The 17385-nt window shown below is 32.3% G+C and overlaps 1 protein-coding gene across 1 annotated transcript in view; it reads left to right on the plus strand.

Annotated features, from left to right (window-relative positions):
- The first annotated feature begins 843 nt into the window (after positions 1-843).
- The window catches only part of Cad88C (cadherin 88C), a 33655-nt gene continuing 17113 nt past the window's right edge, over positions 844-17385 (plus strand). Inside the window, 8 exon segments of the mRNA XM_088226158.1 lie at positions 844-1432; positions 10416-10567; positions 12547-12765; positions 13442-13733; positions 14402-14574; positions 15091-15288; positions 16084-16277; positions 16850-17050. Coding sequence (XP_088082284.1) covers positions 1081-1432; positions 10416-10567; positions 12547-12765; positions 13442-13733; positions 14402-14574; positions 15091-15288; positions 16084-16277; positions 16850-17050 — 1781 coding nt within the window. The 5' untranslated portion in view covers positions 844-1080.

Raw genomic sequence — 17385 nt, forward strand, 5'->3', positions numbered from 1 at the left:
GAAGTATTCGAAAACGCATGAAAAAATTATAAAAATGAACTTTCAATCGAGTCACAAGTTTGTAAAAATCAACTAATGAATATGATAGTGTTGTGCTCCGGTTTTCGGGGAGACACTCACCAATCAGCAGAACTCACCGACTAGAAGTTGTGACGTCACTGGCGGAGTAATTATAAAACTTAAAAATTATAGCGCAGATAAAACGATACATATTTTTTTTTAATTGTCTCATTTTTATAGCCTATTAAAAAATAAAAAAAATATTGAAAAATCCTTACAATACAACTTATGTCGTCCCAACTCAACACGGGATTTTAAGTTTTATGGAGTTGAGACTTATATCTCAAAAATGTGTAAGAAACTGTTTATAGGTAAATAAATGAATATGAATATTATTATTGTTAAAATATTTCAATAATTATAGTTAAATAGATCGGGTTGTGGTCCTGTGGCTAGTGTCTCGGACTCACGGACCAAAGGTCTGTGGTTCGAATCCCACTCTACCCCAACTCGATTCCCATTTTCTAATAGTGAGTTATTTACAACTCGTTGAAAATGGCCCTCATAATTAAATATTTGGGTAAATCATAAAAACGCAAATATTCCTTTTTCTGTAAAAAAAATAATAAATTATGTACCCTCATGTAGAACCTAGAACCTTATAAAATACGTGTGATTATTTCATTTCCGATGCGTTGTTGTGTAAATAGTTCAATCTACTCTTGCGATGCGATAGCGATGTAAAGGAATTTAGATCGCACATGTGCATCACGAGACACGTGAGAATGCTCTTCTTCTAAATTGTACAAATCAGGCTAATCTAGTTGCATCCTATTGTTTCAGGTATCTCCTCCGCACACATCATTCAAGGCGAGCATCTTCAGCACCCACAAAACTTTCATCTCAATTGTCTTCGCAGCCATGACATACGAGAGCGCCAATTACCGAATGACTTGTACGTGACTTTCCTCATTGTCTGCACCGGCCATTATAAAAATGGGAAACGACATCGAGCAAGGGCGGCATAGAGACAATGAAAGATATTGCCACGATCTGACGCGATAAGCGACGTGTGTAGCGATGAACTCGCGAGAAAATAAGACGGTTTTTACGATCGACGGCGCTGTCGCCAAAGTCAGATTAAAGGGGACAGAAAAATCTCAAAATGTCGAGTTCGGTGAACACGAGCAACGCGATATAATGCTCAATCAAATGGAACATAGTCATAAGTGTAATTTAGTGCTTTATAATGGGTGGCCAGCGGGGCGAAGGAGGGCAACAGTGGGCGGCAAGGTGCTGATGGCGTGCGCGGTACTAAGTGTCATGGCGGCTATGGTAGGCGGCGCTGCAGCCAACAAGCCGCCCAGATTCCTCATCGATGGACAGACGGAGATTGTGATAAGACTGAAGGAAGGACCCGAAACACCTGTCGGTAAGAACTGTATTCAAAATTCTAATAACTTCGTACCTACAAATTATATTTTAATTATCTGTTAAATGAAATACATTGTTCAACAGCAAAAAACATCTACTGTTGTTTAGGGTATCTTGTGTAATTATTAGCCATGCCAGGTAAGTTTTTTGTTTGCACAAAAAAATCGGTATTTTTTTATTACAAATATTTTCGATATTTCTATGTATACATATTTAAAAATGACACATGACCCAATTAAAATTTATATGTTTGATGATAAATTAACGTCAGCCTTAGGTATTATTTTTTTGTATTACTCTATTTGGACCTCTATTACGAAAACGATATAGATTTTTGACTGATTTGATATCAGTAATATGTTTTTATTTGTTTACTTATTAAAACGTCCTTGGTAGTAAAAACTCAAGAAAACCGTAAGGAGGTAACGTAGTTGTTCTGTGACTTACGATCATTTGCGTAGAAAGGGTCAATTCATGTAGTTTTATTTTGTACGCGAAATGTTTTGGAATAGAAAGGGTACTCTCTTTTGATCCTCTCCTAAAATATAGGATCCGTAGGTCTCAGGCGAGAGTCAAGAGCAGGGAACCTCCTGATTCTTGCAGTTCAACCATGGCTGAATTCGCCAGTAAAACTGAACTAGTTGGACTTACTCTGTCTTCCCTGATGGATTTCTATTGCACAACTCAGCTTTTTAAAAATGTTTTATGAAATACATAATAAGGCACTCCCTTTTTGCCATCAGGATTAAAATGTTTATTATTGTCATAATTTTACGCTTGCTAATTGATAATCGTCAATACTGCATTACCGTCTCGAGCTGTTGCGTGAAATTTTCTATTCATTAATTAAATCCTTTTTTCTATCCTATTGTGACATAACAATACGTGTAACAATAATAACCACTTACAAATGGCACTTAAAAATGTACCTGCTTTATATTTTACGTACGCACACGGCGTCAAATACAAAAAGACAATTTTCTATTGTTTCGTTGAAAAACGCGGACAATGTTTTTTTTCTACTTCATTTTAAAAACTCGAGTTTCCTCGTTTCATTTTTATAAATCATTAAACAATATACAATATCATAAAATGCGTACTAAAAGAAAAAGCATTGAGTCGAGGTTTGTTATTTTATTACATAACTAGCGATGTAGCCAACATTTATAATATGTTAGATTATAAACAAAAGGCATTTTCTAAGAAGTTGAATGTTTTTATAACGCACTGTTTAGTGCCTTCTTTAAGCCTTTGAAAAGAAATATATTTCGACACGACAGTGATTTTTTAAAGATTTGTATTTTTATTGAGGGTGATTTCCAGTAGGGTGAGCGGTGTATTTTTTTTTTTTATATTTAAATTGTAGGGACCATTTTTTAAAGTAGAAAATAACCGCGTTAGAAGATGGGAAACAGGTTGCGGTAGTGCGGGGTTCGAACTTTGGAACTCCTGATCTGGAGACCACGACACTACCCAAGAGAACACAACCCATCTCTCAAAGATATAAACTCAATTTATAATATTACGGTTAATATTGAAAGCCATGATAATATAAAAAGTAATGTTTTGTTTCAATTGAATACCGACAGTATATTGGATTATTAGTGTCCCTACCTCAAGTTAACTATAGTAATTTGTGGAAAGAAACCGCAATTAAATCGACAGTATCCAACCGCAACTTTTAAATCTAACACATTAGAAATCGACAAATTAAAATGAACTAATATAAATGTTAAGGAAAAAATCAAATAGGTTTACTGTACGTGAATAATTCTCTGGTGTTAAACACTTATAAAATTATCATAATTCCATTCTTGAGTGTTAATAAAATGTCACAAATAAACAAAATACAAAAATCTTTAAAACTAGTTGTGTGTATTTTAGACCTTAAGATAAAAAACCCATGTTGAGCTGAAATGTATTACATAAGAAATAATAATTAAATATCATATTTATTTTTTATAACATAGTTAAAATTACCACATCGAAATAATAAAAGTCTAAGCACATATTTTATATTTTAAATTATTAATATTAAATATGAAAAAAGGGTTTAAGTGAATTACAAATATTTATTGATTTATGCTTGTTAGTATAAACCTAAAAAGAATAAAAACAATACTGTAAATAAAACGAAAATTAATAAATACGTTTTTGGGATCAATAATAGTTTAAAGCTTAACTGCGAATTATATCATAATAAATGAAAACGTTTGTTCACAACAATTGTAATTTCAATATATTGAGTTTTTCTTCTGACATTTCTTGGTGGAACTGTATTTTAATTATAATGATAAAAATACGTATAAAGTTTGAATCCACTTTTATTTATATATTTTTTATTTTTTTTTAAATTTGACCGGGTTTCGTCGTGACCGAAATCGTCAGACTGGTCTGACGATGTTGAAACCCGTAAAGAAAAAATCATTCTATGAATTTTAGATTATTAATTCTTTTTCAAAACACAGGACTTGATCTTCAGTGGCGTGGTAAAAAATAAATGTAAATCATCACTGTATTGATTTGCAAGTCGCTGCATGCGAATAATTGGTGGATTCAATGAATAATTAGTACCATGATGATGGTCTATGTGGAATACGAAATTTTATCAAAATTAACCGTTCCGGGCAATCTAATTTAATATTTAATAATTCATAAACAAACAAGAGGTCATTCAGTCATTTAAAATTAGTATAAACATTTTAAAACATTAATAATCATTTCAAACAAAATTAAGTTGCAATTAATGAAGAATAAAATCTTTTTTATAAACAATTTTCATTACAAGAAAAGTAATTCACGAAATTGTGTAAAACATACGTTGGAAATTCGTGTTATTTTGTTACTTTAAATTTTGAGGATTTATTTTGAAACAAAAATCGTTCAGAACATTTATGACGGATTTTTATTGCATTACTTATTAAAACAATATTTTTTAATTTTTATCTATTACCTAAACCCTAAGACGTAAGACTAATAAATTTCAAAAATTGTCATAACGTTTCAGCAAACAAGAATAAAGAGTATTGGGGGAAAAAAGTAACCCAGAAAAACAAAATTCAATTAGCCAAGCAATTTGTTTCAAAAATAGAAAAAACCCGATCAAAGATCGTGAATTTAGATCACCAAATTTACTACTAAAATTGGTTCAAATGTAAGAATATAAGTAAACTATATTGAAACCACAATGCATCAACGCCACACTCTGAAATCAATTTAAAACCTTCTCGAAAAAAAAAGTAATTTCATTTTGATAAAAAATGGATCTGCGGTACAGTTCGAAAATTGTTAAAAGTCTTGATCGATTTAATTCAACAGACTTTTAGGTCATGGCATTGGCTAATGGCGGCGGGTGATGGTAATTAGGAACATTGTGTTGTGTTGTGTTGTGCATCCACTGATTTACTTTTGATTCTCTGATTTATTTATAATTGCAACTGTCGTTGCACCTGTGCTGTGGTCTGCTCTTGAAATTGTTCATCCTTTAACTTAGACGACAGACTAGATAGACAGAAATCTTGGTATGCGGTATGTAATTTGTCTTTAAAACACAGTTATTGGAATATCACATATATTTACGTCTTTTTAATGACATAATTGAGATTTCCTACAATGCCTTGTACTATGTATTTTCGAAATATGAGTTTATCTAAGTAGGTACTATAAGACGGTAGTTTTTTAAAATCAATAAATTTTTAAATAACACTAAAAGGTACAACGGTTACATGGTTATGAATATCTGTAAGGTTTAGTAATTGTTTTAATTAAAAAATAAATTGTACTAATTATTGAAAAAAAAATATTTATGTTTTATTAAGTTGGTTCATAACATCTTAATAATAATAATAATAACATAAACATTTATGTAAAAATGTATCAAGAACGTATTATTTCAAATTGATTTAAAATATTTAAAGGCTATCAATGTTTTTCATTTTCTCGGGTAACTTATTCTATAGTTTTTAACTAAGAGTAATAATACGCCACCAGCTTACAGTCACCCATATGGTTGAGAACCATCAAATGATTATCAATCACGAAGTTAGCTACAGTTTCCAACAACGAGCCATAGGTACTCAGGTCGAGAATTGCAAGCGGAAACCGAAACCGTCAGTTACGCGTTTATTGTTAAACCAAAAACCAAACCAAAAATTTGAAACGCTTTTGTTCTATGCAAAAGTGTTAAAGAGGGTCTTTTTAAGCTGGTAGCGAATTATTACTCTGAGGTTTTAAGGCTGTAGTCTGGTAAAACGAACGCAAAATTAGGAAATCATACGATATTTTTTTTATTTTATTCTCTTTTTAAAAAAAATATGATAATTCTGGTTGTAATATTTAATTTAAAACAATATATTATTGACTTTTTTATGACTTTCAGACCTGCCTTAATCGTTTACAATTCTATAAAAAAAGGTTTCGACAAATGTATTTAATTAACTTTTTTTTAAGTATTAAACATAGACCGAATTGACTTTTATCGTACGATAAATGATAATTTAAATTATTATCTATTAATCTATTAATTGACGGGCACAATTATTACTTGCACGAATCAGTACACCATGAGACCGACTAATCTTCACTTGATTTCCTTTAGCAAAATTTTCACCTACGAGTTGAAACATAAAAAATAAAAAGAAAATAATTAATCCATCCACCCTGTTTTTACCGGGCTAGGTGGATTGGCATGTTACATGTGAAATGGGCCTATAGGTAATACACAGCGTTGTACAAATATAAATAGAAACTACAAAGATTACTTCTTGAAAGCGATTAAAAAGTCAAGTAACATTACTGTTTGACGTGAATATAATTTATCTAGGCACTTACAGAGAGACAACAACTGCCGACATTGTAAAATACAATAATTGCGAGTAATTACCTACTTCGGTAATATAACGGACTTCAAAACAATTATTAAAAAAGACAGTGGATTAGTTCAATATTTTAAGAGAATACAATTATACATTATTTTATTCAGATAATTAAATTAGTGACCGATCGAATTAATAATGTTGGCCTTTTTTGGCCACCTTTAAGAAACGCCGGAAACACTGTTATATTCTTCTTATCCCAACTTCATTTTCCACTTTTTCCACTTTTTCACTATTTCCACTTTTTTATTATTTTTCTTTCCTGGAAACTCTTCCTGTTTCCCGATCCTATATTCAATGCATTACTTTCCTCATCACATAATGTGTATAACAAAAGTATTTTTATTATAAAAATTTTGTGCGAGCTTTTTTTATTATTATGGATAACTTATATAGCGCCATGTTCGTAATATCGTATACCTCAAGGGCGCTTTACAAAATGATTATATAAAGATATCAATTTAATTATGTTTTTTTTCATTTAAGAAAAACAATGTATTTTGTAGCTAAGGATTTATTCGAATATTTTAAAGAACAATTGGGTTTTAAGTTTCTTCCAAAACATCACTTCACTCTCACAGTTTCGGACCTCTGCTGGGAGAGCATTCCATGTCGTAGGGCCTGCGACCGCAAATGCGCGTTCCCAGAATTTAGTGCGCTGTTTCCGTAGAGGTATAAAAACATTTCCTTTCGACGTAGATGTAGCTGACCTAAGCGTAAGACGTCTGTCAGCTAGTTCATCTGGAATGCAGAGTTCCCTTAGATATTCTGGAGCAGAGTTGTGCAGTGACTTATACATAAGCCAACAGGGTTTGTATTCCACCCTCTGTGGAAAACGTAGCCAGTGTAATTCCCGAAGTAGTGGAGTGATATGACTGAAATTAGAGATTACAAAAATAAGTCTCGCTACGGCATTCAATACAGACTGTAGGCGAGTCATTTTATTCATTGGTAGACCTGCGTAGATACCATTACAATAATCGACTCTAGACACTACAAACGCATTTATTAATACGGGCGGCATCAACTGGCAATTTTTTGCGTATGCATTTAATCCGTCTCAACTAGTAAAAGCATGAACTTATCGTTCTACTAATTTGAGCGTCAAGAGAAAGGTCAGAATTAAGGAAGTCTCCCAGTAGTTTAACGGTGGGTAAAGCGGTACTTCTTACATCGGGCAGTGCCGTATCCTGAATCAAATTCCGTCATCTGGCTAAAGCCATCCACAGTTGTTTGAAATATCTAATAGCTGTTATTCGAAAACATTTTTGCTTGGAAAAAATAAGTATTATCAATTTTTTACCAATCTGTTTTTGGTTGGCTGGAAGACATTGCCTTTAGCAATAAGCCATCGAAAGTGAATTTATTATAGTACTCAAAATTCAAATTAAATTATAGATCCAAAACTTCAATATTGATATCTAAACTTTCTTATAATTTAAATAATATATGTGCGGTTTGCACAATACCATGACAACAGAAAATAAAATGTTCAAATATAACATCTTTTTTACGATGAATTTTAATGTTTTAGTTCCTGCCTATTGGAATTAGAATACTACATGGGCAGGTACTGATATTTTTCATAACATTTTGATTAGTTTCAATGAAATTTTGTGTATGGGCGGGGCCGTATGGGCGGTCTGCAAGTTTTTAGAAAACATTAATAATCCCAATTAACACAAATATGTCCAGTTAAATTAATTGGGTTTTCAATTTTTAGGAGAATTCATCATATTTACGGTTGCATTATATACGTTCTACGGTAGGTATAATATTATGTGGAAATCGGTAGATTTTTATAAAATATACAACAACAACAACAAACCATCACGCCGTTTCCCCGTAGGGGTAGGCAGAGAGGATATAACGCCATAACACTCTATCTTGGCATACAGAACTCGCTTCCTCTACATTCATACATCTTCTTATGCACGCACGCCGATTATTCCTACTTTTGACATGTCCATCTTCAAGTATTTGATGGACTTGATCGTGCCATGTCTTTCTCGGTCTTCCTCGTTTTCTGCATCCATCAACATTTGCATCGTAGATCCTTTTAGTCGTTCTTTCGCTGTCCATTCGCTCTACATGTCCAAACCAACGCAGCACCCCTTTCTTGATTCTGTCGTTAATGCATGTCTCAGCCTTACACACTTCACGGATCTCGACATTTGTGCACCTATCATACATCGTTTTACCACACATTCGCCTGAGGGATCGCATTTCGATAGCATTCAACCTACTTTCATATATAAAACTTTATAAAATATAACCTTACAATTACAATTATTATTAGAGCAGTAATTTTCCATAATGATTAACAAAACAAATACTTTAATAAATTCTATGCATATTTTAAATTTTGCGGTGATAAACAAAATTAATGACAATTATTTCAAGAATCTATATCTTCAGGATCGTAGAACAACGACGAATGTGCGAAAAATGCGACTTTTACTTTCTTTTATATTTGATATTAAGATAGACATATAAAGGTTTTTATTTCCAGGTTTGAAAAAAATATATACATAACTAACCCAAGTATCAAATGGTATACTTTTGTACTTATCCAGTTGTGGCAAAAAGTGTCAAAAAAAATTAACCCGCTCCCAGGTAAAGCTGAAGAAAATCACATGCATCTTTGTTCTACGTTCCCGACAATATTATAATTATCTCAACAGAGACCCCGATGTACACAATGGTGACATGCATTCAAAAGCTCCATTTTTTGTGTGTTTTCTTCCAGTTCTTTATTTCATTTGCTTACACTGCGGATTACTTACTGCTCCGAGATTTGACGATAATAATATGATGGATATTAATATAAACTACGAAGTTGAAAACCTCAAAAGCTGTTGAGGTCTTCAATCAAGGTGTATTAGTACCGATGTTGTATCTTTCTTTCAACTATTTTTTTTTAAAGAATGAAAAAAATGAAAAAAGTCACTAGACCTGTGCCTTTTAAATGAGCCAATAATTTATGTAGTTGAAGAATAGCAAGAATATATGTTTTTTATTCTTGCTTGGTAGAGTAAGTCTTTCGAAACCAGTTTGGATTCAGATCATCATTTCCGATTTATAACTCGATACATTATTATTAGAAGAGATATTTCCTGTATAATGAATTATTGTGTTCTGTAATAGGTATCTACAATGCGTTTACATCACTTTTATACGACAGAAAAACTTTCTTACTTCAATGTACCCATATGTCGGGTTTCTAGAACAAGTTGATAACATTTTAATTTTTATTAATTGTTTTTTTTTTTTGAAAAATGATATGTCTTCATACTCTGGCAACGAATAACCTTTGTTTAAAAAGCAGAATAAATAAAAATATTTCTTATTTTGTAAATACAATAAATACTATTTTGTAATATTCAACTTGTTGCTGTTTTATTTTGATTGTTGATTTGTGATGAGCTTTTAACGTCAAAAGTGCAATATCTCACAACTAATAAAATGGTAGTAACCAACTTGTTCCAGAACCCGACGATGGGTACCTACATACCGGGGACGTGCGGTGAGGTTTTTGATTAGGGAAGCTGGCAAAAGATATACAGGGTGTTTTTTAAACCCTATCACATCCGAAACCACGATGATCAGTATGAGCAAGAAGACATATTGGCACATAAAAATAAATTTTTAGAACGAATAAATTTTACAAAAATAAAATATAAAAAAAATAAATGGTTGCCTACTTCTGCAAGGGAGGAACGATGAGAAGGGAGGGGGGAGTCTGATATACCGCCAACTACGCGGCGGCGCCCCCCTCGCTTCTCCCCTGCAGAAGTACGCAACCAATTTTTTAAAACATTTTCTTTTAAAAACATTTGTTCGTTTTAAATTTTTTTTTTCATATGTCTTCTTGCCCATACTGATCATAGTGGTTTCCTATATGACAGGGTTTAAAGAAAAACCTATATATACATTACCTATGTTCTATATAGAACATAGGTAATAGGTATCCATCATTATTCCATGTCCGCTCCCTAGTTGGATCATATGGTGTCCACGAAGATCCTCCAGGCATCTCTGTCGGCTGCCAGCTCCTGTGCATCCTGCCTTTTCTCATTCTTAATGTTTTTATTGATATTTCAACAGGTAGTTTGATATACCGCCTGCGAGGAGTGGATCCTGATGGAGACGATCTCCATTTTGGTATCCGAGACCCCCACAGAAGTGATATATTGAGAATAGAGTCCATATCGTCCAACGAAGCGAATGTTTTTCTCGCCAGGGAGCTGGATAGAGAGGTATTTTTTTTCTACCCCAGTTTAATTTTTATTATAATTTTCTTAGTATTTATGCACAAATGCGAATATTAAAAGCACACATAGGTACGAAAGAGTACTAAATAAAAAACATGTGTTTGTATACTATATTATTTATATTAAATACATTATTAATAATATTTCATAGTCTCGGGACTGGCACCTGAAGCGTAAGACTGATAATCTTACCTTCGTGTAACAAAAAGATCAAGATACGCTGCGATTAGTCTACAAATGCAGTGCTCTATGCGCCACAAGGTTCGGAAAGGGAATGATGATGATGATATTATTTATGGAGCTAAAGCGAGACGTACAGCCCATTCAAATCATTAATAAACCTTTGCTCATGTGTGCGTATCGGGACGTTTACAAATATAATATTCTAGTGTGCAGTGTGCCTACTAACACAAACGAAATGTGTATGTTTACTTGGTTCATCGACAGGTACTAACACATTGACAAATGCTTATTAAACATTCGAAAGTACCGTACTTATGAGTATCTTGTCACATTTGAGTTCAGTTCTCGAATGAATTCTATAATAATGTACATATATAAATAGAAAAACACGTGAACTTAATATTAATTCAATAAGCAATAATGGCAAAAAAAAATATAGAAAAAAACTTTTTTGCTCTTTAGATCGTAAGCTTTTTGAATGATATATTTATATTTTTTATTATTTTGCAGTTTACGTGATTTTTAATCTACTTTTTATTTTAGCATTCCTACTGGTAATGTTTTTATAACTACAAACATACAAGAAATATTCCGGAAGTTAAATCATTTTTAATGTCTGAAGATTCCTTGCGTACTTATTCACTAGAATTAATTAAACTATGGGTATAAACATTTGGAATTTGGTTGTAAAAACGCATTTACAAGAATGAACTAAGTTATAATAATATAATGGATATTAGTAACAATAGATAATAAATAGGTACGAAATGGGAAACTGAAAAACCGTTTAAATTTTTTAATAAAAACTTCATTTGTAAGTTTAAGCCGTGCTACGAATAAAATTGTTGTCTTAAAAATAACGACAACCGGAAAAGAAAAATCGTATTTGCACGTAAAAAGAAACGGTTCTAAAGTTGGCGCTTCATCGATTTTCTCCGCATGAAAATGACTTTATTTACGGGTCAATAAATTGTAACTTTTTTCCGTTATCCATTTAAAGTTTCATAATATATATCAACTTTATTGCGTCTGCCGCGCCGTCTTTAAATGATATATTTTTAAACCATAATTTGATATAAATAATACGAAAGAGATTTCAATGCGTTTAAGTTCCAATACTTTAGTTTTTTTTTTCTTTCTACTTGCTCATTAGTACTTACTTAGTTATACTTAGTAATTAGTACTTACTAATATCTTAACTTTTAACTATCCAAAAAGTAAAAGCCAAGTTTGTTGACGAGAATAAAATGGTCTAGAATTAAACCAACCAAGCAATGAGGACGTTAGGTTTTTTGTTTTAAATAAACTTATACATCTAAGTAAACCTAAAAAACATTGTGTTTTTAAAAAAAATATTTAGTGGTTTTGAAATTACTACGCATGTGACGTCACAAGATATCTTCAGTGAGTTGCCCTGAGTGGTTAGATGGCTTCCCGGTAACCGAAAATCTATCACAACACTCTATCTTTGGATGATTTTTGAGTCGTTCAAAGTAATTTACTTTTATGAATTTTTTCATACATTTTCGAGAAACTTCACCGTACAATCAAATGCTCTAATTTTTACCGCGCGTTAGAAATCATTTTTTAAATCCAATTTCCCGTAGAACTGAACTTCTTCATTAAGACTAAAGCTAAGCATATTTAGCTTATTAACTGTTTTTTCCGATGCTGAAAAATAAGGAAGGTGCCTACAAATTACATTAATTCGTGATTGCCAGAATTTTCGGACTACAGAAATGAATTTGTAATTTTACTAACATTTATATTTATTTCTCTAGACGAAGGACGAGTACGCTTTAGTACTTACTTTAACAGATGGCCATCTTGGTGAGGGAAATTTTATAACACAGAGTTTTCTACTTCTTGTGGAAGATGTGAATGACAACGAACCCGTATTCAAGCCATATCCTACTGCCATCATAATCAAAGAAGATGCGTCTCCGAGTATATTGACTTCTGTTGAAGCAACGGATTTGGATGAAGGGGCGTACGGTCAGGTGGGTGTAAATTTACAAATATCCGCATAATTTTTAGAAATTGACTGCAATGACTCTTAACGCTTGCCAATAATATTTCAGTTTGTGGAATTTTTCACAATATCACAATAATTTGTATGATGTGACTATTTTAAATGCGTTTGTATAATATAATTCACCGCTGTAATTGAGCCTCATAGCCTGTTGTGAAGTTTTAAAAAATCAAATAAAAATGTATAAAAACGTCTACTCAAGTTACTTATGTTTTAAAATTCATAATCACTATGAACACTCAATTACAAAAGTAGGTACTAACAAAATCAAATAAATTTTTCCTGAAATATTCGAATTTCAAATTGATTATACTTTTTTATTCCACTATTTTGCATTGTACGTCATTGATTTTACGTACTATATAATTAGGAGACCATTCTTAATTCTATATTACGTACCGCCAAACCGTCCAATTTTGCCCTGGATGGATATTTTGCCCAAACAGTCTAATCTATGATCAACCTTTAAAAAAACATATTTCCATTTGATTTTGGTAAATTTGGTACCAAAATATCCATCCGGGGCAAAATTGGACGGTTTCGCGGTACCTAATTTTTGGAAGTTGTACAGAAGTAAAAAAAGGCTAAACATATCTAAATCGTTTTGTATTTGTATAATGTTTGTGAAAAAAATATGTTTTTAGGTTGTATACAATCTTCAAGAGCTTGACGGAGAATCCGATTTGTTTTCCATTCAAACTCAAAATGGAAAGGGAATCATTCGTCTTGTTGGAAGCTTGGATTATGAGAAAAAATCTTTATACCAGTTGAGAATATTAGCAACTGACAGAGCTAACCAAGGCCGCGTAAATACGGGAACAGCAGCAATTTTAATAAAAGTTCAAGATGTGGAAGATCAGCCTCCAGAGTTCGTTGGAGTCACTCCTGTCACGAGAATAAGCGAAGATTCGCCAGTCGGGACGTCCGTTCTACAAGGTTGATATTACAATATTAAAAAAATTATTTTTTATATCTATCCGATGCCTGGGCTGGTATTCCGAACGCGTTTACAGCGCGCTATAATGCGTATTTATTACGTAAAAACGCGCTATACCGCGCTATAATTTCGTTTAGAATACCAGCCCTGTTAATATTTTTAAAACTGGTACGTTCATAGTTTTGTTCTACCAATCAAGTCAAATAAACTATTTTAATCCGACAATTTTCGGTTTTAAATGCTTAAAGAAATACAATGAATGCGAAAAATACAATGGCCTAAGGAGAAATATTGAAGTTTTCTTTCAATTCGTACTCCAAAGAGGTTTTGACCTATGTTTTGAGTTTTTATTAATTTGACTTCCGTCTATGCAACCCACGAAATTTTGGACATTCTTACCAAATTTCTAACAAGAAAAATAGGTACAAGATCCAACAACAACCAACCTAAAAAAATAATGGCGCCAAAGCCAAACGCCGTCAGTTTTGACTTATCGCAATTTTTTTCGTATTTTGTAGTAGAGGTAAATTTGCATGGGCCAATTGAATCTGACATTTCTTCGGTTTTCATGTTATTAATTTGATGAATTGACATTATGTTTGTGGCTCGTTGTGTTTTGTTTTATTGTTTATACTTTTGTAATTATCACTGTCAAATTTAATTTCAGTTCATGCGATCGATGGCGACCGCGGCGTCAACAATAAAATATCCTACAGCATTATTTCTGGCGGCGAAGATCAATTCGATATCGATGGAACTTCTGGAATAATTTACACTCTTGGTTCGCTAGACCGAGAAGACCCAGATAATAATAATGGAGCCTACATTTTGGAAATACTTGTAAGTAAATATATTTTTAATAATGTGATTTTGATTAGCAATTTTATGAGTATCTCTTGCTAAATCAGCGCAACATAACATTCAATTATACCATGTTCTTTTGAGATTCTAATTGCATTTTTGGTGGTTTGTGAAATCAGTCAATTTTAGCAAGAAATTTTATAAATAAAAATTAGATATGTATATTGTACTCCAGCGGCAATATCCATTTTTACGCTTTGGATGCAGAACGTTCTCTCGCATTATTATTAATTTACTTTATACATTTTTCCTCTCATTTATTAGCTTGTAAAGTCGTTTGTTTTTGTCTGCATCTTCATTTCATTAGATCAATGATGGCTTGCCATGATGAGTTGCCAAAAAAAAAAAAAAAATTGCTAAAAAAATCATGCAATACCTTACGTTGTGTATTGATGCATTACAACTACCTATGTAAATTTTATTCATAGTAGATGCCAATGTTTTTGGCACTTTTTGAAATTTAAAAAATAATTTATTTTACTTTTTACTTTCAAGGCAACTGAGGAATCTCAAGAGATTGATCCGCTTCCAACTGCATCTACAGAAGTTACGATAATACTGACGGATGTTAACGATGAGACACCACAGTTCCGTAGTAAGAGATATATCTGCGAAGTTGTGGAAAATGCTCAGCAAAATACCCCGCTCACATTTCTACAGGACGCTGTTCCGGAAGTATTTGATTATGATCAGGTAAGATGCCTATGCACGCCTTGATATTTAACATACATTAAAACTTATCATCATTCCTCTTCTCCACATCCAATGGTGCATAGGTCACTGCTTTTGTACACCAAATGCTACGTATTTCGATCATTTACAATATAATCGGTTTCACTCTTCAGTTTTGGTCCCAGTTCAGAATTAATTAAATCTTTTGAATATTTCAGTGGAAAACCACCCTTTAAATCAATTTTTCATGTTCACTTTGCTGGAATATTGTGTGTATCATTAGAACATATTGTGTATAATCTTTTTTAGGCGATACATTCCGACGTTTTGGATACTGTTGTAGGAAGCATCTTCAAGGTAAACCATGTATTGTATAGAAGAAATATATGTTTATAAATATGCTAGTATTTTGTACTGTGTCGCAGTCAGCAATAGATACATTCACTGTTATTTTTTTAATGTTTAGTAGACAAATTAAACTCGACGTAGTTCCCAGCACTACACACAATAAAAATGACACTTAATGTACTTCCGATTGCAACACGGTACAAACTACTAGTTCATAAACACATACTTTTTTCTACACAGCACATAGTTTATCCTAAGGATGATGATCCCTGAAATAGTAACGGAAACGTCGGAACGAATCCAACCTCCGCGGAATCACCTAAAAAGACAATATATATAATTAACAGTTACTGTGAAAATCTAAGTTTTTTTTTTATCTAAATGAATATTTACCCCAGCCAGATGAATGTTCACCTTTCTGAAATGATATTCTTTCAATGATAATAACGTAATTTCCTACATTTCCAGGGTAAAAATGGCACCTTTGAACTGTATTTGGAAGGCGACAATGGTGTGTTTGAGGTCACACCATCTCGTGGCGTAAATGAAGCCTCCTTCCTCATCAGAGTTGCCGCTTCATCATACTTGGACTATGAACAAGTTACTGTTATGAATTTCTCACTTGTGGCGAAAGAGACTGTTGCAACCCATCCGAAGAGGAGGTAACACTTATTTAAAATAATGTTTTTGCAAGATCTTTCCAATTTTTCTTTGAAACATAATACGTACACAATTGAAAGAAGTAGAAGTATTAAATACCTAATAGGATGATGTTTTTTTTAAAAGACCAGCACAGTTTGCATTAATATTAATGCTTGTTTAGAATTGATCCTCAATCGAAATGGATTTTATTAAAATATGTAGATTATAATAAAAACATTTCATTTGATATGATACATACATGCAATATATTTTAATAATATTTCATTTAAAATGGAAAACGATTAATGTTCAAAGTGATAAGGTTTAAAATGAAGGGTGTCATTCCAATAGGCATCAAAGAGTGTAATAGATATTCTGACATTGTCATGACTGAATATTAAGAAAATAAAACTAATGCACCTTGTAATTTCAGAACAAGTAACATCATATTACTGTAGTCCTTAAACTCTTATAACTAAGCGCACATTGTAAAAACTCATCGTGATACTGTGGATTCAGATCAGATTATGTTCTACCAATGTTTCCTTTTATTGATCATACTCTATTGTTTATTGTTAATAATATTTTTCAGTGTTGTCCCAATCACAGTGCATATAAGAGACGGCAATGACAACTTTCCCGAATTCACTGAGCTCATGTATGATGTTTCTGTTCCGGAAAATTGTGGAGTTGGAGCTACTGTGGCCTGGGTTCAGGCGATGGATGAAGATTCTGGAAACTTTGGTACTCGAGGAATCAGATACACTAATCTTGGTGGAGGCATCGCACATCTGTAAGATTTTTGATAATATTTACACAGCTCACTATTTAATTAAAATATGCTTTCCATTGTCCGTTATTCAGTGGGAATATTTTTTTTCCAAAAGTGTTTGATATTTACTAGATATTGTTATAAAAAAGATAACACGCCTTGGAATTATTTTATGCTCTTATTTTTATATTTTGATAATACAATAATATCCGAGCCAAGACGCATTTTGCCTGGCAAAACAAAGATTTTAGAGTAAATTTTTACTACCCGTGCCAAAATATTTAGTTATAATAAATTTATGCTAAAACGAGTGTAAAAAATTAAATTGTATAATATTTTTAATGGTTTAAGAAAAA

This window comes from Micrasema longulum, unplaced genomic scaffold, assembly GCF_059751315.1.
Source record: "Micrasema longulum isolate JH-2025_06_02 unplaced genomic scaffold, ASM5975131v1 h1tg000412l, whole genome shotgun sequence".
NCBI classification, from domain to species: Eukaryota; Metazoa; Arthropoda; class Insecta; order Trichoptera; family Brachycentridae; genus Micrasema; species Micrasema longulum.